This window comes from Artemia sp. Qi Xiang Cuo, chromosome 3 (assembly GCF_049724085.1).
Source record: "Artemia sp. Qi Xiang Cuo chromosome 3, ASM4972408v1, whole genome shotgun sequence".
Classification (NCBI taxonomy): Eukaryota; Metazoa; Arthropoda; class Branchiopoda; order Anostraca; family Artemiidae; genus Artemia; species Artemia sp. Qi Xiang Cuo.
This window is the reverse complement of record NC_142796.1, coordinates 85596945-85619765: the sequence shown is the minus strand read 5'-3', so window position 1 is coordinate 85619765 and position 22821 is coordinate 85596945. Positions and strand designations below refer to the sequence as shown.

At 35.5% G+C, this 22821-nt stretch overlaps 1 protein-coding gene across 2 annotated transcripts in view; it reads right to left on the bottom strand.

Moving 5' to 3' along the window:
• Positions 1-3281: 3281 nt before the first annotated feature.
• Positions 3282-22821, bottom strand: part of slx1 (structure-specific endonuclease subunit SLX1) — a 46288-nt gene continuing 26748 nt past the window's right edge. Inside the window, exons 3-5 of one of the 2 annotated variants that reach the window (XM_089087199.1) lie at positions 19782-19833; positions 16986-17171; positions 3282-3677 (exon numbers count right to left, since the gene is read on the bottom strand). In XM_089087199.1, the coding sequence (XP_088943325.1) occupies positions 3378-3677; positions 16986-17171; positions 19782-19833 (538 nt within the window). In that variant the 3' untranslated portion in view covers positions 3282-3377. The remainder of the gene's footprint in view (positions 3678-16985; positions 17172-19781; positions 19834-22821) is intronic. The other variant, XM_089087200.1, reaches the window with a different exon arrangement.

The following is a 22821-nucleotide window of genomic DNA, read 5'->3' as shown; positions in this document are numbered from 1 at the left end:
AATAATTTTCTAAAACATCATTAAACGAGACTTACTCGCAATTGGGGTGTTTGGCTACCCCCCCCCCCCCGAAAATCCAAAAAACCTGCTATTGAAAGAAAAATTCTGTTGAATAAGTTTCTCAGATGACAGTTCAGGTATCCCGTAATTGCGCAATTATAATCCTTTATTCCACTCAAATGTAATTCGATTACGATAGCTATTTATTTCATATATTTCATATCTTCACAGTACGGGAGCTAGATTCTTAGCTTTGTTTAGCTAGACTGTAGATTTTGTCTTCAGCCGAAGACAACCAGAAAAAGCCAAACCAAACCGGTGGTAATTTTTTTCCGACGTAAGCAACGGTTTTCAGACTTATAAGTTTCTCATATTCCCCGGACTAGGTGACAAAATTCTTCTTGCGTTAAGATTGCCTGTAGCCATTCAAAATTAATTATCTAAGTTTTATCGTCAAATACAACTTTATGGTTTATATTTTTGGACGAAGTGCATTCTGTCAATTATTCTGTCTACATTCTTGAACAAAATACGTTCTGTCGATTATTCTGTTCCAATTCTCTTTTAATTTCCAAACAAATGAGCTTCTTCAAAAGTTTACACAACCACCCCTTCCGTAAAAACCTTTTATGCCCCCGGGACATAACTTACAACCCATTGCCCCAGGGCTCTGGTTGGCTGTGTCAACCCTAGAGGTTTTTTTTATATGTTCTTTGGACTGTTTTGAATCAAATGGATATCGCGCAATTTTGATCAGATACGCTGAACAACATTTCTGTCAAATTTTTACCTTCATACGGGTAGCCTTAATGGTAATAGAATCATAATAGTAGTGGTAGCAGTAGTGGCAGTAATACAATTGTATAAGTAGTAGTAGCAACAGCAATCGCAGCAGTATTAATAGCAGTAGTAGCAGGTACACGGTGCTTTCGATCAGTTGAACACCCAACTCATGATGCACTAGAAGTTTCATCTTGATACGGTAAGTCGTTCCAAAAATATTGCTGATACACCTCTATAAGCAATCTGTATACACATTATATGTTTTGATTTAGTTCAACTTTCCTCTCAACGTTTCCTCAGATGTTCATTCAATATCCTCAGCCTTGGTAGCACTCGATACAGAAGCAGTAGTTTTAGTGGTAGTAGTAGTAGTGGTAGGGTAGTAGTAGCGTGGAAATATTGTCTTTTTGTTCAACTGATCATCTCCCTTTTCGATTTCTGGAAGTTCCAAATTAATATACTCAGTCATTCCAGTGTTACGTCTTTTTGACAACCCGTATACACACCACGTGTTCTGATTTAGTTCCACAATCCCCTCAACATTCTCTGGAAGGCTCACCTGAATGCCCATTGTCTTTTTGGAAAGTAAAGATCAAACACGCCCACCTTTCTTAGAAATATATACTATGTGTAAACAACCAACAAATTTCCGAACTTACAGCCCTTGCCCTGAGGGCTGTGAGAGGCTTGACACCCCCAAAGGCTTAATTACTGGACTTTTCAACAGTACTGAACAAAATAGCGGTCTTAAAAATTTGAATTGGATTTATTTTGGTAATTGATGGGAGAAGGGGGGGGGGCTTTTTGCCCTCCATCACTTTTGATTCTTAAAAGGGATCAAGAACTTTCAATTTCCAACCAAATGAGCCTCTTCAAAAGTTTACAGGACCATCCCTTCCATAAAAGCCTTTTATGCCCCTTTGGCATAACTTACAACCCTTGCCTCCAGGCTCTGGGGGGTTTGAAAAGGGCAGAGGGCACTTGCCATTTCAACTTCCAATCGAATGAGCCCCTTTCGAAGTTTTTACGAAAACTTCAATATGAAGTGCTTTGGTCAGAAAAAAAATAATACATTATGCCCACATCGTTCTTTACTTAGGCAGCGCTATTGCGCTGCCAATGATGCATCATTCAAAAATCCATTTAATTAGAATTTAAATTTAAAGAGAATTTAGAAGTCATTAGAAAAACGTACACAATGTGTAAGGAATTGAAAAAGGGGTAAGTTAAAATGCTTCTAGACTTAAACAAAAATCCGTATTTTTTCCTTTGGATATATTTGTAACAAAATGTTAATAACTTGGTTCTAAAAATTTTTTAAATACCCGCATATAGCGAATTTGTGATGACTGCTAATACGTCATTGCACCACCATAGAGTCGTTCAGTAGTCAAATTGATTAACTCAATTAAAATGAGAAAATATCAAAGGTACAGATGGCTGGTCTTATTACTACTATTGACGATTCATTGCAGAAATCAAGCCACCGGAGCGTCACTTTTGTATCACTCCATGAAATTACAGTTGCCTTTAAATCCTTTCCTGTAACCATTTCCCACCCTTTGCAGGAATAATCTGCTTATCGTTTGAACCCGGATGGATGCTCGATTGAACGCTCGAGTTTTGGTAATATATAAAACGTGACCAAGCCATCATAACTTTAAGCTTTTAACACTATCTAAACAACATACATTCTCTTGTTGTTTGGTCTTTCAATAATTCTTCGTAATTCTATTATTGTTGATTTCGATTCGGAGTTGCCACAAGAAATCATTTCAGATAGTAACTTTGGGCCAAAATAAAGAGTGAACTTTAGGCGAAACATTTCTTTTTGTGAGGCTTTGGCAAAAATTTAACTTTTAATAGAATAGATTTCCCCATGCAGGTATGCAATTTTTGGTGGGTCCAAATTTAAAAAGAAGAAACGTGGGTGTAACTTTCCATTGAAGGTGTGGCTGTCTTTATGTATCAACGAGATTGTTAATGTGAAATTTTATGGACGAAAAAGGTTGTCGCATTTAGCTAATTAGTTTTACTTATTATTTTTGCTGTTTAACCTGGCAACACTGACGGAAATGTAGTACTGCCCTTAAAACTTTTTAATTTTGACACTACCAAAAGAAAGATGTAGTTTTCAAGTTCAAATAGACTTAGGATAGGTTTGGGGAACAATTTTTATACATTTAAAAAATATAAATATAATATATATATTTTTTTAATATGTCGGTTAAAAAATTTAACCGAGCAATGAAGAACGTAGATTACATTACAGTGGATATATTTAACTGCCAAGACTTCATGAAAAGTTCGCTGCGTGGCAACCTTGACGGGGGAAGACTCTTGGTGTTCGAAACATACAAGTTTTTTCCAATATTACGCATCGTGGGTTGTAAAATCTACCTTACTTTTAAGTATATATAATCAGCTTGATCTTAAATACTATCTTTGCATTAAATGCCACACATCGAATTATCATAGAAAGAAACTCACACAAGAACTTAATTTTTAGAATAATTCATATTAAATCAATTTGGACAAAAATTAGTTAATCTAAAATTCAAAGAAAAAACCATAAAAATTGGAAAAACCGAAAGCTATTTCTTTTGAAGTGAACTTATCCACTGTTGCCAAATAAAAGCTTCCTTGCATTTTGGGCATTCTTTTTCAACTGGAATAATGTTATCTTCTGAGCATCTGGCAAGACATAGAACGTGAAATGGTTCTTTGCATGAAATGTTCCAACACTGAACAAAGTCTTCCTTATTATTTACATTTTTGCATATTCCGCATCGTAGATATTCAGCTACAAATTTTGGAGGTACAGAAGAGTTCTTCATGCTTTTTTTAATTTCTCCATGGCATATAGGCATATGAGCAGGTGGTTGTAGCTCGATCTAGAAAAGGGAAGAAACTTTACAAAATGCCTACAACATATAGAGAAATTAGTAAAATAAAGAGAAAATCAAAATGAATTATAAGTAAAGAAATACAGCTCTTATTCTTTATCAAGAGGTCTGTCGGTCAGCGCTATCTAATTAATTAATTAATTAATTAATTAGCCATCCTAAAAAGTCGTTCTTTTTAAAGTACTTCAAATTGAATTTAATTTGCAGCTCTAATTAATTGATTTACATTAATTTATTAGTAAATTAATTCACAGCTTTAGTTTTAATTAATTTTCCAATGAATGTAATTTGCACTGACTAATCAAAGTTAATGACATCAAAATAAATAAAAACAAAAAACATTCCGTTGTCTATCCATCTTAGGTCTATTTATTCCTGAAAACGGCAGTTTTCAAAGATTTTATCGTTTTATTTTTAGAAAATTATAGAGTTCCAGAACAGTATTACATTTTGCTCAGTGTTGCCATGTATAGCCGTGAAAATGAATAGACACAACTAATTATTTGACTTTGACAACAATTTTTGTTCGTAAAAATTCAAACAATAACAATCTGTTAACAACAGTAACAATCGAATACATTTCAAATTGAAGAATGATGTTTTATTAATCATTATCAATGTTTTTCACAGGAGAAGAAAAGATTAACTGTAGGAGATAAAATCTTTTGCTTCAAGTTTTCAATGTTTCTGTGAGGCAGGTGACTAGAATGACATTTCATAAGTTTTGAAGGATAAATTTGAAAATAGATTTTGTGCTCTACAAAAAATGAACATTCAACCTGGCCCCCAAGGGGGTCATGGTGCAGGTGGAAGTGGCACAGGTCAAGGACAATCATTTTTGTAAATGACCCCACAGTTTTATGGAGCTAAAAATAATGCAAGCCAGAACCAAATGATAGTTCCATGGTCCCATGATGTGCCAGTAAGCTGGCAACCAGGTTCATATAACCCAAATGCATTTATGGTCAACAACAAATTGTCCAGCAGGTGCAAAGAGCACCAGTTCAGTTAGTGGGAAGTGGTTTTTATCCACCAAATTATAATGTGCCAGGGATACAGCCCATTCCTTTAGCTAATAGGTACTCTGTGTTAAGTGAGGAAGGAAGTTACCCACCATTACTATCTGAGAGTGATGAAGATATGAGACCTGTCAACCCTTGTGTAGTAGAAGGGTTGATTCAAGAAGACCTGCAAATGCCAAAACTGGGACTGAACCCCAGCCTAGGACGTAAAAGGAGAGACATTTCTCCAAATAGTGAAATTGCCCCACAACAAGCTAAGAGGCAAAATGCACACCAAAACCAATCAATACCATCTCAGAAAGTGTCCTTTAAAAATCAAACCATTGAGATACCACAGACCGAATTATTATCTTCAATGATTGATTTTACACTAAGTGATGAAAATAAACAACTGCCTGATGACTACCAAATAGTGAAATCTCTGAAAGATGTACTGCAATCTAGAAAATTTGAATTTGAAGTAAACAGAGTAAGAGACAAAATGACAGTATACCTCATGGATGAAGAATCATCAAAAATTGTCCAACAAATAAACATTGTTGCAGGAGTGAATGTTACTGGAAGTGTTAAGCAGAGATTAAGCCGAGGGATCATAAAAGGAGTCCAACTAAGCATGACAGATGAAGAGATTTTAGAGTGTATGGAGTCACCTATTAAAGTAAAAGAAGTTCACCGGCAAAAATGGTACAACAAAGAAACAAAAAAGCTATCTGACAGTTACGCAATAATGGTGGTTTTTGAAGCTAATTGACTTCCCCCAAGTGTGTGGTTTTGTGGAAGAAAAAGAGAAGTCCAGGTGTATAACAGGATATTATTACACTGCCATAAGTGTAAAAAATATGGCCATAAACAGGATGAGCTCAAGCTCATATATGCCTAAGATGCTCAGGAAATCATTCATCTGATATGTGCCATCTCAAAAACACTGATAGTACCTCAAGGCCCAAATCATATATATGTGCCAATTGCAAAGGCAATCATTCTTCTACATCATTTGCTTGCCCTGTTAGAATCCAGAATAGTGAAATCCTACAAGTGGCAGAGAAATATCACAGGGGTTTTAAAAGAGCCCAAGTAACCTATAGAAGCTATGCAGATGTGAAAAAAAAAACTTACTGTGAGTACCCCTTATTTCAATCAACGTCATAATGAAATTACAATAAATATGAAGCAAGAAATTGAACAGAAGGCAGCAAAATCCCTAATAATTGGATTACTTCTAAGACCAGAAATGCTTAAATTAAGTGAACTATCATTAATAGAACGTATAAATAAATTATGTACCCTTGTGCATGAATTGCAGCTTGGACAGCTAAACAAAGATGAAATTAGAAGTGTTTGTTTAATTAATGAGACAACAGCACAATAATATGGACCTTAAAATATTATCATGGAACTCACAATCAGTGAGGAATGACAAGAAAGATATTGTTGTTGAATTTTGCCATAAAAACTGTATTGATGTTTTATGACTCCAAGAAACCAGGCTAAAATCCTATATAAATATGAGTTTCCAGGGCTATAATATTTTGAGGAAAGACAGAATTGAAACAGGAAGAGGAAGGGTGTTGATAGGTATTAGCAAAAATACCACTACACCGAAGTGCATATTGGATTAGGTGACAATTATGAAGAGTATGTTGAAATAGTTGGATGCAAGCTCCATTTGGGAAATGATAAAAATCCTCAATATTATAAATGTTTACAACTCGAATGGGAATAATAAAGACATTGGTTGCATTATAAATGAACTACTTGATAAAATACCAAATGCAGAACAGGTGGTTTTAATAGGGGATTTTAATGCCCATAGTAAAGTCTGGTGTAATTGTGATTTTTTAATGCTTCAGGTAAAAGCCTTGAAGATATGTTACTGGATAATAATAATATATGCTTAATTACACCAAAAGGGCTTCCAACCCGAAAAAATCCTATCACAGGAGTTTCCACCACTATAGACTTGACTTTCACTAGCCCAGATCTATTGGCATCAGCAACTATGTCAACCTTAGTAAATACATCTTTGTTTAGTGAGCATGCCCCAATTTTATTAAATGTTTGTGATGGTCGGTTTGAGATTTCTGATAAATTTGAGACAAACAAGATTACTAAGTTTCAAATCAAGAAGGCAGATTGGAGAAAGTTTAAAGAACTTCTTGAACAAAAAGACATTTGGCTTTAGTAGAAAGGGAGCAATGTGTTGATGACAAAGTGAAGGTTTTCCAGGACAGCATAATTGAAGCAGCAACAAAAACTGTTCCACTGAAGGCCAAATATAAGGGACAAAGGAATTCATGTATATGGTGGAACAAAGATTTTGATACAGCTAAAAAAAAATATCTAAGACGAAAAAATGAGTACGAACAAGCAACAAGAATATACAACTATATTGAGGTGAAAAGAGCTTATGCAGCATTTAAGAGAGCGATTTCACAAGCCAAGAAAAAGAGCTGGGAAGAGTTTATTGAAAATTTGGATTTCCGGAAACCAGTAAGTAAGGTCTATGTTTTCATCAAACAAATGCAAAACAAACCCCCACCCAGAAAATCCAACCCCCCTGTAGTGTACAATAATCAGTTACTATTGACAGATCAAGATAAATCGAATGCAGGAGCTAATTAATTTAATAAGACAATAGGAATTACTGATCCAAATGCTACAGAAGTGGCCAGAATGATAGCTAAAGTTAAAAGAATGGCAAATCAGGATTTGCAGAGCCCTTATAATCAGCCATTTACTAATGCTGAAATTGACAGTTTAATAAGAAATCTCCCTATTACCTCACCAGGGGAAGATATGATTTATCCAAAGTTTGTTCAAGCTTTGCCAAAGCAGTGGATCATGGTGTTGCTTGCCATCATCAATTTGGCTTGGAATGATGGATATTTTCCAAGTGCATGGAAAAGGGGCCAAGCAATCATGATCCCAAAACCAGGAAAGGACAATTCAAAACTGGAAGACCAGCGGTTCATAACTTTGCTCCCAGTTTTAGGGAAAGTATATGAACGACTTGTTAAGAAAAGACTTAACTATGAAGTAGAAAAAAGGCGCGGCCTTAAAGATATACAATGCGGCTTCAGGAAAAACAAAAGTACCATAGAAAATTTGCTTTGCTTTAAACAGGATGCTTTATATGCTCTCCAGAATGGACTTGTAATGATTGCAGTATCCCTTGACGTCAAGGGCGCGTTTGATAACATTGTACATAGACAAATATTGTCAGGAATAATTGAGGCTGGAATTAGAGGTAGAATGTTGCTGCTATGTAAAAAATATCTTGAAGACTGAGTAGTGACAGTGAGAGTAGGAAATACAATGTCAACAGCCCTAGCAAGAGGAAGAAGGAGAGTACCTCAAGGGTCAGCCTTAGGACCTGATTTTTACAATATGGGACAGTATAATATCCCTATTGGAGAAGGGGATTCAAACGCGGGAATTTTCGCTGATGATAACACTTTGTGGGTTACGGCAAGGACATTGGAAGAGGGAATCAAAGCTATTTCAGAAGTATTAGTGCAATTTGAAAACTGGACAACTGATATTGATCTCAAATTTTCAACACGTAAAACAAAAGCCATGGTAATAACTCGGAAGAAAACGAAAGTTACCCTAATATTTAGATTTTATGGCCAGCAAATTGAATTTATGAGTGAAACAAAGTTCCTTGGTGTGAATATAGAGAAAAATTTGAATTGAAAACCGACACAGCTGCTAAAATGAAATGCGAAACAATAACTGTATTTACTAGTAGTTCAACTCCTAGATCTGCAATGAAATTAGATCAATTGATGCAGTCAGTAAGAACAGACGATTTTGAGGACAGCAGAAATCAATCCGGTAATTGGTTCGTTACCAAAAAAGTAGTACTAAATTTCGAGAGGCATTTGCACCAAGAAGTATGTAGGAAAGAGGGAAGATTTGCATTTTATCTTAGATCAGGCCCTGCAGGTACAAAATTATACAGTGCAAATTTTTATGGAGAGTCAAGTAACTGTGAGGATTGTGACAAAGAAGAAAGTCTGGTACATCTTCTTATGGATTGTGATAAATACACTCTCCAAAGACAGCATATCAACGCCTTTCTTCACGAAAGAAGAAAACAGTTGACTGTAAATTTGATTTTGGGAGGATTTGCAAATAATAGTGATAATATACAAGTCCTAAAGCTGGTTGTACAGTTTATAAGTGCCATTGGGAGAGATAGGACGATGTGATGGGAAGAATAATTATGATTAATTAATGTGACAGAGCAGATTATTGATGATTGACTAACTAAAGTGGGATCCAGATTTATTGAAAGAAGACCCAAGTGACCGAGCAGTCAAGAGGGGTCTTTAATTCGTTCATCATCACCACCACTGTAACAATCGCAAAAACGAATACAACTTCAAGGAATGTAAAATAAATTTTTTTTTGCTGATTTTCACCCGCGTTTCTTTCTATTTGATTTAGTCTCCGCTATGTCTTTTACATTTAAAACAGAATTTCCAATTTTTTCCGAATTTTTTTAGATACATGGCTGACGAAATTTCTACTTAACCAATCTAAACAATCAGATTTCATTTTTCACTGTCCTTGGTACTTTAAGGGCATCTGAAGCCAAGGACGTATGTAGGGTTTTGTTCGGGGGGGGGGGTAACAAACTTTAAAAACACATCAAAGTTTTGTTTATATGAATTTTGTTACGTTTTTAGGAGCTGGACAAACATTTCAGGTTGGGGTGATTCAAATCCTGTAGTCCCCCCATGAATACGGCCTTACCAGAAGCCATCCTACCAAGCGTGTATATACCCTTATATAGTAGATTTCTGATCAACACAAAAGAATATACAGCATTTTTTTTTTTCTTGTTATTTACGTTATTTATGTTTATTAAATAAATGTGAATACTTGTTAAGTTTACATTTAATTGTTACTATATTTATGTTATTATACCTGTCATCAGACAGAGGCACGTACGCAATTTTTTTTTTCGGGAGGGAGAAATGATAGAAAAACGAGTTTTGTCAATTTAAGAAATGCCAAGTAAATCCGAAAACATTTATACAATTTCAGGGGGAGACTGGCTTCGACCTCCCCCCCCCCACACACCAGGTACATTCCTAGTCTGAAAGGCTCTTTGGATAGGCTCTAAAAGCTCTGAGTCCCAACTCTTATTTGAGTATCAAAAAGCACAAACTCTACCAAGTGTTGCTTGGGCATTTTAGAGTGAATCTGAGAGTTATTGGGAGCATAACAGTAAATAATTAGTTATAACGCTCTATAAATATTTTATGATTTATACCTTATGTACTTTATCGTTATATATCATTATATTCTATACGATAATATTGATATTCTATTATTATGTAGTAAATTATTTCATTATTTTTCATAAATTATATATTACTATATATTATAATGCTAAGTCATAAATCAACTGAGCTAATGTAACTAGTTTAGTTACATGCTTTATATGCTCTCCAGAATGGACTTGTAATGATTGCAGTATCCCTTGACGTCAAGGGCGCGTTTGATAACATTGTACATAGACATTGTACATACATTGATGTACCACTAAAACTACTGTAACATATAAAGGCCTTTGCATGAACATACTTTATGTAGAAAAAAAAACTTTTAAGGAGGAAAAAGAAAACATATCAAAACTTTATCTATTTATCAGGAAATGTTAATAATGCACGTCACAAATAAAATTATTTGTTCATAAATATGCAAATTTTAATATTAAATATTCGACGACTTGGAATGAATTTCAGGCAGTATAATTTTTCTTACTTAATTCAATTGTAAATACCGCTTCCCTCGACATTTGAGAACGTTTTGCTTTTCGTTTGTCTCCAGGTAGATTACCATCCTTACTAGCCTTTGTCCATAGAGCTTGGTCTTACCATCTCAAGCTTCTTCTATTATAGCCTCAGAAAGCATGAAAAAGGTTTATTTTCAGTCTAATCATTCCTAACGACCATTTCCCACGCCATTTGAGAACGTACTGCTAGTCTGCTGTCTCCAGATGGAGTGCAGAACAGCACCATTTTTGGCAACCTATCATACTCCTTCCATTGAATCTGGCCTTACCATCTCAATTTTGAAATAGTAATGTTCCAAATATAATTCCTTTGTCACTTAAAAACTTCTAACGACCAATTCCCACGCCATTTGAGAACGTCCTGCTAGTCTGATGTCTCCAGATGGAGTGCAGAACAGGACGATTTTTGGCAACCTATCATACTCCATTCATTGAACCTGGCCTTACCATCTCAATTTTGAAATGGTAATGTTCCAAATCTAATTCCTTTGTCATTTAAAAATTTCTAACGACCACTTCCCACACCATTTGAGAACGTCCTGCTATTCTTTTGTGTCTTGATGGATCATAGTCAGCGCAATAGCGCTGCCTAAGTAAAGAGTGATGTGGGCACAATGTATTGGTTTTTTTTAGACCAGGCCACTTCGCATAGAAGGAGTTGTCGTAGAAAGTTCAAAAGGGACTCATTCGACTAGAAATTGAAAGGACTAGGACTCTTTTTAACAGTCAAAAGTGATCGGAGGGCAACCAGCCCCCCACCCCTTCCACGCCCATCATTTCCTCAAACATATCCAATCAAAATTTTAAGATAGGCATTTTGCTCAGCGAATTGAAACGTTCGGAAATTATGTCTTTGAGGATGACAACTCCCCCCCCACAACCCTCAGAAGAAGGTTGGTAAGTTATATCCTGGGGGCAAATAAGGTTTTTATGGAAAAGGTGGTCGTATAGACTTCTAAAGGGGCTCAGTCAATTTGAAATTGAAAGTTCTAGTTCCCTTTTCAATAGTCAAAATAATTGGAGGAAAATCAGCCCTCCCCCACACCCATCATTTCCCCAAACACATCCAATCAAAATTTTTAAATAGTCATTTTGTTCAGTGTAGTAGAAAGGTCCAGTAATTATGTTTTTGAGGATGACAAACCCCCCTCCCCCCTACAGCCCTCAGGGTAAGGGTTGTAAGTTATACCCCGTAGGCATATAAGTTTTTTTTTTAAGGGAGGTCGCATAAACTTCGGAGGGGACTCATTGGATTGGAAATCAGAAGTTCTAATGGTGTTTTTAAGAGTCAGAGTGATCGGAGGGCAAATAATCTCCCCTTACGTCCTCTTTACCCAGATGCATCTGATAGAAATTTTGAGATACCCATTTTATTTAAAATAGTGTCAAGATCATATTACAAGGCCTTCGGGGTTGAAACAACCTCATCAGAACCTAGAAGCAAGAGTTGTAAGTTATGCCCTGGCGGCATATAAGGTTTTTATGGAAGGGTGGATGTATAAACTTTCGAGGAGGCTCTTTTCATTGGAAATGGAAAGTTCTAGTTCCCTTTTAAGAGTCAAAAGTGATGGGGGCCATCATCCCCCCTCCCGGAACCCTCTCTTCCCCAAACGCATCTGATCAAAATTGTGAGATAGCCATCTTGTTCAAAATAGTCGAGAGGACATATAACTATGCCTCCAGGGTTGACGCAACCCACCAGATCCCTGGGGAAAACGTTGTAAGGTATACCCTGGAGCCAAGCAAGGTTTTGATGAGTGGTCATATAAACTTCGGATGGGACATTAAATTCGAAGTTATAGTGCCCTTTTTAAGAGTTAAAAGTGATTTGAGGGCAACAAGCCATAAAAGTGATTTGAGGGCATCACTTTCCATAAAGATTATCATTAGTTTCCAAAAAGACAAAGGGCATTCAGGTGACCCTTTCAGAAATGTTGAAGGGAGTATTGAACTAAATCCATAAACGTTATGTGTATACAGTTTGTCAAAAGGGCTTAACTCAGGAAAAACTGAATATATTAATTTGGAACTTTCAGGGAATTATAAGGGAGATGATCAATTGACCAAAAAGGTAATATTTTCATACTAATACTACAACACTACTACACTATTACACTACTATACACATTGTCAAAAGAGCATATCTCAAAAATAGATTTGGGTATGAAGTTGGAAATTTCAGAGAATGATTAAAGGGGGAGGTAAATTGACCAAAAGGCAATATGTGCAGGCTAAATGACAAAAATTACCAGAAATAAAGTCAAATAATCTTCCAAGTGTAAAACTATCATAAATCACAATCAATAAATAAATGAAACTCCAAACGAACAGAAAATACAATAAATAACCGAGTCAAACTCAAAACGAGCGACAATTAACATGAGTAGGGTTGACAACCCCCATACCTTCTTAAGACCAGAACATAATTTAAACTTTACAGAAAAAACAAAAAACAAATGATTGTGGAATGTCAGTTTAATATACATATACTGTTATTAATTCCTAAAAGTCTTAATAGTTTTTTTTTAAATTAAACTCAAAAAAGTGGTAATATTTTTTATGCATTTTATTACTTTAATACGTTTTCAGTTTTAAAAATTAATTGCAGAAAAAACACCTTGTTTGACAACTTATCATCTGCAGGACGTGACCTTATCCTCTCAACCTTTCATTCATTGTGGATTCAGAAAGTTGAAACGAATTCACTTTTTCATTTAAATTCATTTTTAATGACCTGTTCCCACTCCATTTGAGGACGTCCTGCTTTTCATTTGTCTCCAGATTACCAAAACACAATTTTTGGCAACCTAGCATCCGTAGAACGTGACTACCATCTCTTTCATTAAGGAAAGGCAGCTGTTTCGGGGCAGATGTTTCGTGCAACTTATTGTCTGGTATACGGTCATTCAAACGAACATCTAAAACCAACGTTAGACGACTCCTACGGAAGACAGCTAGCATATTTTCAACATGCTGAACATATCCAAACTATCCTTATATAACTCCTCCAGAAAACGGGAAGCATGTTTACCTCAAGGTTATGAATAACATATTGAACATTCAATAGTTCAGACCAGGCCTACACCATGAGCTCACTCACACCAGGTGCTCACCATGAGCTCCTTTAATATATTAGTTCCTTATAACCTTATAAACTATCCTTATATAACTCCTCCAGAAAACGGGAAGCATGTTTACCTCAAGGTTATGAATAACATATTGAACATTCAATAGTTCAGACCAGGCCTACACCATGAGCTCACCATGAGCTCACTCACACCAGGTGCTCACCATGAGCTCCTCTTTCTCCCCTATATTATTACTGATACATAACTTAATATCTTAAACAAGTGACATTCAATAGTTCATACCAGGCCTACACCATGAGCTCACCACGAGCTCACTCACACCAGGTGCTCACCATGAGCTCCTCTTTCTCCCCTATATTATTACTGATACATAACTTAATATCTTAAACAAGTGACTGATGACGTATAAGAAGTCCATAAAAGAGCAATCAAAATTATCCGAGGAGAAAAATTTAATGATTACAAATCTGCTCTTGAGTCTTTTGAGACTGAAACTCATCACCGTCCCTTGTTGATAATTCGTTTCTCCAATTTCTCCTAGCTACTCTCAAGAACCAGCATCTGTTACCCCCTGCTGCCAGCTCAATAGTTAACATCAGGGAGAAGAAAAGAATATATAACATCAAGAAGAAGAAGAACATACCTTCCTATTCTTTCAAACTTACAACTTTGTGTTTAGAAAAAAATTGTTATGTGATAACGGTGCCCAATTGTTTCAAACCGCCACAAATCGTGGCGAACTAAAATGCACGCCATTGGATCTCTTGAAAAAATTAGAAAAAGTAAAAAACTTGGTCAAAGTGATCAAAGACTTGAGAGCCGAATGAGAGTACAGCCAAGACAGATAGTATCTGTGAGAGGCATTGCTGGCAATTATTTTTTCAGAGTTGAATAAAAATGATCATTTTCACTTCTTCGTGATAGTCCATCATCCTAAGGATGAACTAAGGTGGATTGGAGTAAAGTAAGGATAATTCAGATAGTCTATCAGTTCTGTAACCTACAATGATTCAAAACTCATGACCAACCATGCCCATAGGACTTGCAGGCGACTGGGCAACTGAAATTGCTCATATTATATGGGTTTTGCCTACCGCGAAAGCCCACTAGAATCGCAGTGGGTTGACCGAGATTTTTGGGTTGAGTCATGACCGAGCATGTTCAATGGAATTGTAGGCAAGCGGGCGACTAAGATTTTTTCAAACTTTTTGTGGCAAACAGCCACAAGTTGTGGCGGACCAAAATGCGCACAAAACGGAACCAACTGCAAACCAAAAGCAAAATTGTGGCATGTCACAAAACAGCCACTGGGTCTCTTGTTTTTCAAACATTACTACTACTAATAATAATAACTCACTGCAGTACCAAGCCGCATGAGGCCAACATAGCTGCACACATCCTCCTCCATCCCAATCTATTCAAAGCTTCCCTCTTTACACTCTCCAAAGAAGTCCCAATTTCCTTTAAATATTTCCTTATGACATCTTCCCACCGCATTAGGGGACAACCTGATTTCCGTTTGGCCGGATCATTGGCCGGAACGGACGATCTTTGGCAATCTGTCATCTTTCATCCGCGGAACATGACCTAGTCATTTCAACTTTTCTCTCGTTACAGTCCTAGAAAGCGGGATCGAATCACATCTTTAACACATTGAGATGTAGAAACTTGTAAATCTTATTATTATCAGTAGCTATCATTAAAACTGTTTAAACTGGAATATCTGACATATTTGACGAAGCAGTTGAAATTATTGCGTTTCTCACGTTCGACATATTATAAAACCGTTCATGAAGAATTTGAAATCTTATTGAAAAAGAACTGAAATCCCTTTTTCATAGCGAAATATGCCCCGGCCCAGAAGATATTTTCATTATGTATGTCATTGTGTTTTGTATCAAATACACCTAACAAAACACCACCTGAGATAAAAAAAAAATCCTATTCCGTAAAAAAACAAAATTTCGGAGATCCTTTGCAATTCAGTATCTTTGTTTTACATCTTTTATATGATCTATGTTGGGACTCTGTGCAATCTGCTGTTGTTTAGCATTCGAAATTCCCTTTCATCTTAAGTGGTGTCAATGGCGGGAGGGAGGAGCGGTGAAGCTTGTGCCATGACCTAATTTTTTCCTGTTTCCTTCTGGATTTGAAAAATTACTTTTTTTGGGGGTATTTTTTTTTACTGAAAAATGCCATTTTTGCATTTCTATTGAAGAAATTGACAATTTTAGAGAGGCAATATCATTGATGAAGATAAGATTACACTGATACAAATCTATTAAATAGATTATCGAGCCTCGGAAAAACAGCATTCAAAACGTTTAATTTTTTTTTCTTTGAATAAGTTTTCGAGCGGAAGACAAATTTTTCTCTCAGGACGCGAAGTGCGTATTTTAAATACTAAAGTATATAATATATATTATTTATTTATTAATTATATTAATTAATTATTATGTTAATTATTCATTTTCTTTTTTAATTAAACATTAATTATTAGTAACATTAAATATATTTTTTTAATTATTTATCTTTAAAATATAATATTTATTTATTAATAAAGCCATTTTATATTTTTTCGATTATATTCATTTTTTAAATATTTTAAGTATGAATTAAATAAATACTTCTATATCCATTTTCAATACATGTATTTAAGCAAAATCTCATCACCACGAATGGTGATATATAAAAAGTATTCCTGGCAGGCCCTTTTGACCTTTTCCATCTATCGGTCCATTTTGGTGTAGAATTTTAGTTATGATATAAGAACAAAATAATCAAAGTCAGCGCAGTAGCATTGACTAGGTTATGATCAACGTGTCGCTTATAGTATTATTTTTTGTCATTACGAGAAAGAAAAAATTAGGAAGCGCGAGTTTATGGTGCGAAATGCGGTGAGGGTGGGATGAGGCAAGGGCAACAATATCTCGAACAGTAAACATATCTTAGGAGACGGCGAAGTGAGGATTTGTGGAAAGTGAACTGAAGGATAGTTCACTCATAGTGAAGAATTCACTAAGAATACATTTATAAAGTACTAAATTAATAGGCAATAGACATTTCTGAACCCAAGATCATAGACCTTTTCTGAGCCTAAACCAAGAGCCCGCACTTCAGAGCTGCATCCGGCCACAATCTGTGGCTTCCAATATTTTTATCTTAGTTCAATATGAACAGAACAAGATTCCTGTAAGAACAGAACAGAATAGATAAATTTAAAAGATAAGGATATCCAACTCACCTACATTCAAAAATAGAAGATTACCAACTTAGGCAAGACTTTTGGGTCCAAAAAAGAGGCTAAATCCCCAGGAGGTATTAACGCATCACTCACAAACCCCCCCCCCCCTTCAGCGTATACAAATCAACCTACTTCAAATTCTGTGACATAATTTTCACCAATCCACTGCACTGTGAGGGGTAACTTGCACCACGGCCGCGTCTGTAACATCGTGCTCATGACTCGAAAATGGAATTCAAAGCTTGTTTCCTTCCGTCTTTTCTTCTCTAAGAACTTCAATCTTCTGGAGGAATACGGATGCTGCCAAGCCCATTCAAACTAGAAGGAAATAGTGCCCTAAAGCGCCGTCAGTAGATTCGTCAAGTAGAGTGTTGCCAATTATAGACAATCAAGAAATAGTGCCGGTATAGTGCCGTCAAATAGATTAGCAAATTATAAATAAATTGCTTACCTTTTTAGGCTCGTTGACCTCGGTCAGAAAAGAATTTTCGGTTACAGAAAAACGTTTAGATTGGTTTATCAGTTAAGAAAAATAAATAATAATAAACAAACCTTTCGCATGCTGAACAATGGTTTGTGTATTGCAGGTACCGATCTCCTGATTCTCTGCCTTTGGCCGGAGGTGTAATTTGTGGTTAAGGGCTAATCATCTGACGCTTCCCCAGTTTTTCCCCCAGATTTCTCCAGGTACCCATTTAGAACTGGGTCTACTCTAGCTGAGCTTACAGAGTCACACCGCTGACCCCCATCCCACATAAAATAACCAGCATCACCAGGACTCGAACCCCTGTCCTCACAAATAAAGGATCTCAAGTCTAGCGTGCTAACCACTCGGCTAGGACGGCTCATTGTTGCTATTTTTTCTAAAGAAGTAGTTAAACTCAACTATCATCTAGACTCCAAATAGCCCTTTATAGGGCAGTCGTCTGGCGATTTTTTTACTTTTTGGCGGAACATATACTTCACGGCCAGAGGGCAAAATCATCCTACTGCTTGTTCCAAGAAAAAGCGATTTAAGATTTTGAATCCTTCACAATCCATTAAATAAAATTGTTTAGGATTAACTTTTTTTTGTCCTATAATGATATTGAAAACAAATCAACAGGATAAGGAAATTTCGCTCATGGGATACTCTCGCCATCAGGAAAAGGGCTGAAGTGCCAATTAGGATCAAACTGAACTTTTTGTTGCTAAGCAACAGAGGGCCAAGCACAGACGGTCATACACAGTACCCACCTTATTCATTTGAACAAGCGGAAAGAATTTTATTAAAATTGCAAAATATTTCCAAAATTTTGGTTTCCTACACAGTATGTGATAGTTTTGCTCTCGGGTCACAACCTATGACATGGATGCATATTCACTTTAAGTGACAAATCTCAATCAAATACCGTGGTATCCATTCTTGGGTTGTCATTGATTGTCGAAATTGCAAAGAGCAGGCTATCACTACAACTAAGAACTTGCTGCAGAGAACATCTACCTGAGGCCAACACAGCACAAGGCGATTTCTGCTTCTTGGTTTTGTTTCCGCTATGGGTCACCACTTCGCGAGGAAGAAGACTTTGCGACAGGTAGATTTGAATTACAGCCATCAGAGTTCCGCAGAGAACATGTTTCCAGTACATTCTGCGCATGTAAAATCTAAATCCTCTGGAATTCCTCAATAAGATTTTAATGACATTTGTGGAATAGTTAAAATAAGGTCCCTGGACTACTTTTATCAACTTTTCTATTCACTTTGACATGTATATTTGGCTTATTAAGGCAATTCTTCAAATTAAAGCTGTTTTGTCAACTTACGACAGTACAGTAAATAGAAGAAGCACTAGAAACTGCAGAAATTGACCATGCCTAGAAACTGTAGATCAGAACTGCATCTCAAATGGCATTCTATCTCTGGCAGTGGCAACCACTATAAAAACTATAGCCAACAAACTAACATGGCTATGCACTAATAATAACAATTACCTATTTGTGACCCTAATTTATTATAGAATAACTTCGTTTATTCCAACTTATTTATCTATAGTTATAGATTTTTTAATTAATAATCTAATTTATATATTTCAGATTATGACCAAATTATTCTTGCGGCCCTACTGCCATATTCCCGTGATTGAGAAACAAAAAATAATTTGTTTACTGCGAGAATTTCAACAGACATGATTCCCCCCTCCCTAGTAAAACCAGTTTTACTAAATATTGGATTCGATACAGACTCGTATTGAAAGTTCCATATTATTATTATTATTATTAGTTTATACTCATTATTAAACATACAAAATGTACTCTACGTTCCTTTGCTCTATAAAAGAACTCTTTCACCTTACTCTTTTTCGGAATTTTCAAAAGAGAGAATCAGAAAAAAAAACCTAAAAATCTTTTCGTTTGTGTTTCTACCCTCCCCCGAGGGAAATAAAATACTCTGAACCTTTGGCGGTATTTACACATGATAAATTCTGTGACAGTTTGCCACATAGAGAAGCTTCTGCAGCTTGCTCTTTTTTTCTTGCTTTAAAAAATTTGCTTATATTGGAGGTTTTTCTTTGTTTTATTTTTTTCTGAGAATCCTGATTTTCTTTGCTTCTTTTTCTTGTTGAAAATAAAAATCCAGATATAAAATCAACATATCTTGACTGTCTATCTATTTGTGTGTCTAATCAGGAAACTCAACAGACACAATTCAAGCAAAAAAAAACTAAGTACAAAGTTGAGCAGTGGCATACAAGGGCCTTCGTTGTTAGCAACCATGGAAGATGTCATAAAATATGGGCAGAAAGGTGTCATAAAGTTGAGTAGTGGCAAATAAGGCCCTTAGTTTTAAGCGGCCATGTATTTTTCTAGATTTCCATTCATTTATTTTCTATCTTCGTTTTTAAATAGAAAGACGGAATCATATATATAACTTAACTAAATATTACTTACTCTTAGAGCTGAAATAGAATTTGGAAATCCATGTATAATAAGCACCATATCCCTAAAAAGAAATAAATTATTTAAATTAATATAAGCCGAACATATGTGTTCCTGAAGGTATTCCTTGCAAACCCCTAACATACAGCATTTTATGGATCCCAACGTTCAAAGTTCGAGAGTTTACCGCTGAATTTGTAACGACAATAAAATGAAGAGTTAGCTAAAGTTTGGGGACACCAACTAGGGGGAGGCCTCCTCCCTCTAGTTGGGGAGGGGGCCTAGTTTTTCAGAAATACGCTTTTTGATTTAATTTAAAAAACCTAAAAAATAGCCCCCCCCCCCCTTTGATTCTAAAACGTACCTTTTTTGTATCGTCACCAAAAATCCTTGCCCCTCCCTTGCATTTCTGTGAATTAGTGTTATTCAAAGAGCTTAATTTTAGATTGTGTAAATTTTAATGTTTAATTTAATTAAAATTTTAATCTAAAATTTAATATTAGACTGTCTGGAATTTTGTTTTGATTTAGCCCAAACCCGTCCAATTTCTGGTATTTAAATATTACATTTTCTGTAATTCCACAATTGTTTTACTTTAATGCTTCAAATTTTGGATATAACTCTGGTTTCCCTTAATTATGAGATACTTACTTCCTAAAATTCTTTGGCTTCTTAGGTGTTGACTTAAAACACTTTTGAATCCATTTCCTTTATCTAACCTATATCGCGGCTTCGATTTTTCTCAAGCCTTGCAAGAACTATTTTTTTCATTTTTTCTTTTTTTTTTTACTTTAAATATAATTACAATGTATAGTCAAAGACTCGGAAAGTCTCACTACAAAATAAAAATAATAATTTTTTTTGAACAAAACAGCATTTATTAAAATATAATTTTTTTGTAAATAAAAAATCATCAAAAGACTGAGAGCCATCTCTTTCCCAAAATCCATCACTGCTTCCCCCTCAGCAGTTTTGGTTATATCTGATATAACATCTCAATAGTTTAAAATTTCATTTACGAGCTGTGAACGGTATATTAATCTTATAAAGTGCATTTGTGCACTTTATAAGTGCACAATGACTGAGAAAAGAGACTCACAAAAATATGCTGTGCCTGAATATGGACAGTAGTCTGCAAGTAGCTTTTCATAAATTGGGGTGCTTTGATTGTGGCACTAGTTCCCAAACTCATTTGTAGATCGTATTGGTTTGTGAAGTTAAGACTGTGATTCACTTGAAGTTCTAAATGATTCCATTTCTCCTGTGGGACTTTTATTCAAATATTAAATAAAAAAAAAAATTTTTAACTGAAAGTAAGGAGCGATATTAAAACTTAAAAAGAACAGGAATTATTCCGTATATGAAAGGGGCTGTCCCCTTCTCAACGCCTTGCTCTTTGCGCTAAAGTTTTTTTATTGTTTTAAAAAATAGAGTAATGAGAAAGAGTCAAACTTTAGCGTAAAGAGCGAGGCGTTGAAGAAGGGACAGCCCCTTTCATATACGGAATAATTTCAGTTTGTTTTAAGTTTTAATGTCGCTCCTTACTTTCAGTTAAAAAAACTTATTTTTTGTATTTAATTTCTGAACGTTTTTGATTTAATGCAGGTTTTGATTTTGGCTCACCGTACATGAATAATTAAAACGAAATTTGTATATTAATTTTACTTTTTTTTTGGCTAAATGGTTTTCTCAAAATTTTGATCTTACAAATGCGTGAAATAAGAGGCCGAGGAGGGGGCCTAGTCACCCTCCAGATTTTTTCGTTACTTAAAAAGGGCACTAGAACTTTTAATTTTATTTACGAACGTTTTTATTAGTAATTAAATAAAAAAAACAAGTTTTTTTTTAACTGAAAGTAATGATTAAAACTTAAAACGAACAGAAATTATTCCGTATATGAAAGGGGCTATCCCCTCCGCGACGCTTCGCTCTTTACGCTAAAGTTTGACTCTTTTTCTCAACTCTACTTTTTAAAACAATGAAAAACTTTAGCGTAGAGAGCGAAGCTTTGAGGAGGGGACAGCCCCTTTCATTTACGGAATAATTACTGTTCGTTTTAAGTTTTAATGACGCTCCTTACTTTCAGTTAAAAAAAACTTGTTTTTTTATTTAATTTCTGAACATTTTTGAATTAATGCAGGTACCCCCCTAAAGTAGTCTGAAGTAGAGTAATTTACCTAATCAACGCAAGTTTGAATTAATTAAACTTGCTCCTCACGTAAGTTTATCGGATCAACCTATTTTGCGCCCCCCCCCCTAAGAAATCCTGGATCCGCCCCTGAAATCATCACACCTATTCTACCATTTATTAGAACAAAAAAAATCCTAATTTTCACAAATTTCTTCACCATCTCGCCCCCCTTTTTTTATAAAATGCTACATAGGCCAATCAGTTGAGTCCACTATATATAGATAATAGACTGTCATAATTTGTTTATAAACTAAGTCATACCTGTGAGATGGGAAAGTTGCGAACCACTTGGCCGGCTCACCAAGTTTTTTTATGCTTTCGCAATTTCGAATAATGCACTTTCTAAACATTTCTCATTGATTAACGCAAACACACTAATCCATAAGTGCACAAATAAGTGGCAGGAGCTTTTTGTTCGCACCGAGAATGAAGAGCCAGAAATCATCTGCGGTAAACTCACTGCTAATTATATAAACTGTGATGTAAACATTGGGCAAAGTGCATAACTTGCCGCCCTTCCCCAGGGACTATGGGGGATCAAGTCGTCCTCAAAGACATATTTATTAGATTTTTCGACTATGCTGAACAAATTGGCTATCTCAAAATTATGATCCGGTGAATTTGGGAAAAAATGAGCATGGGAACCAATCATTTTGGTCGCTTAAAAAGGGTATTAGAACTTTTAATTTCCGTTCGAATGAGCCCTCTCGCGACATTCTAGGGCCACTGGGTTGATACAATCACCCCTGGAAAAAAAAATAAAAATAAACAAATAAACATTCATCTGTGATCTTTCTTCTGGCAAAAAAATACAAAATTCCCCATTTTTTCAGATAGGAGCTTGAATAGAGATAGGTTCTC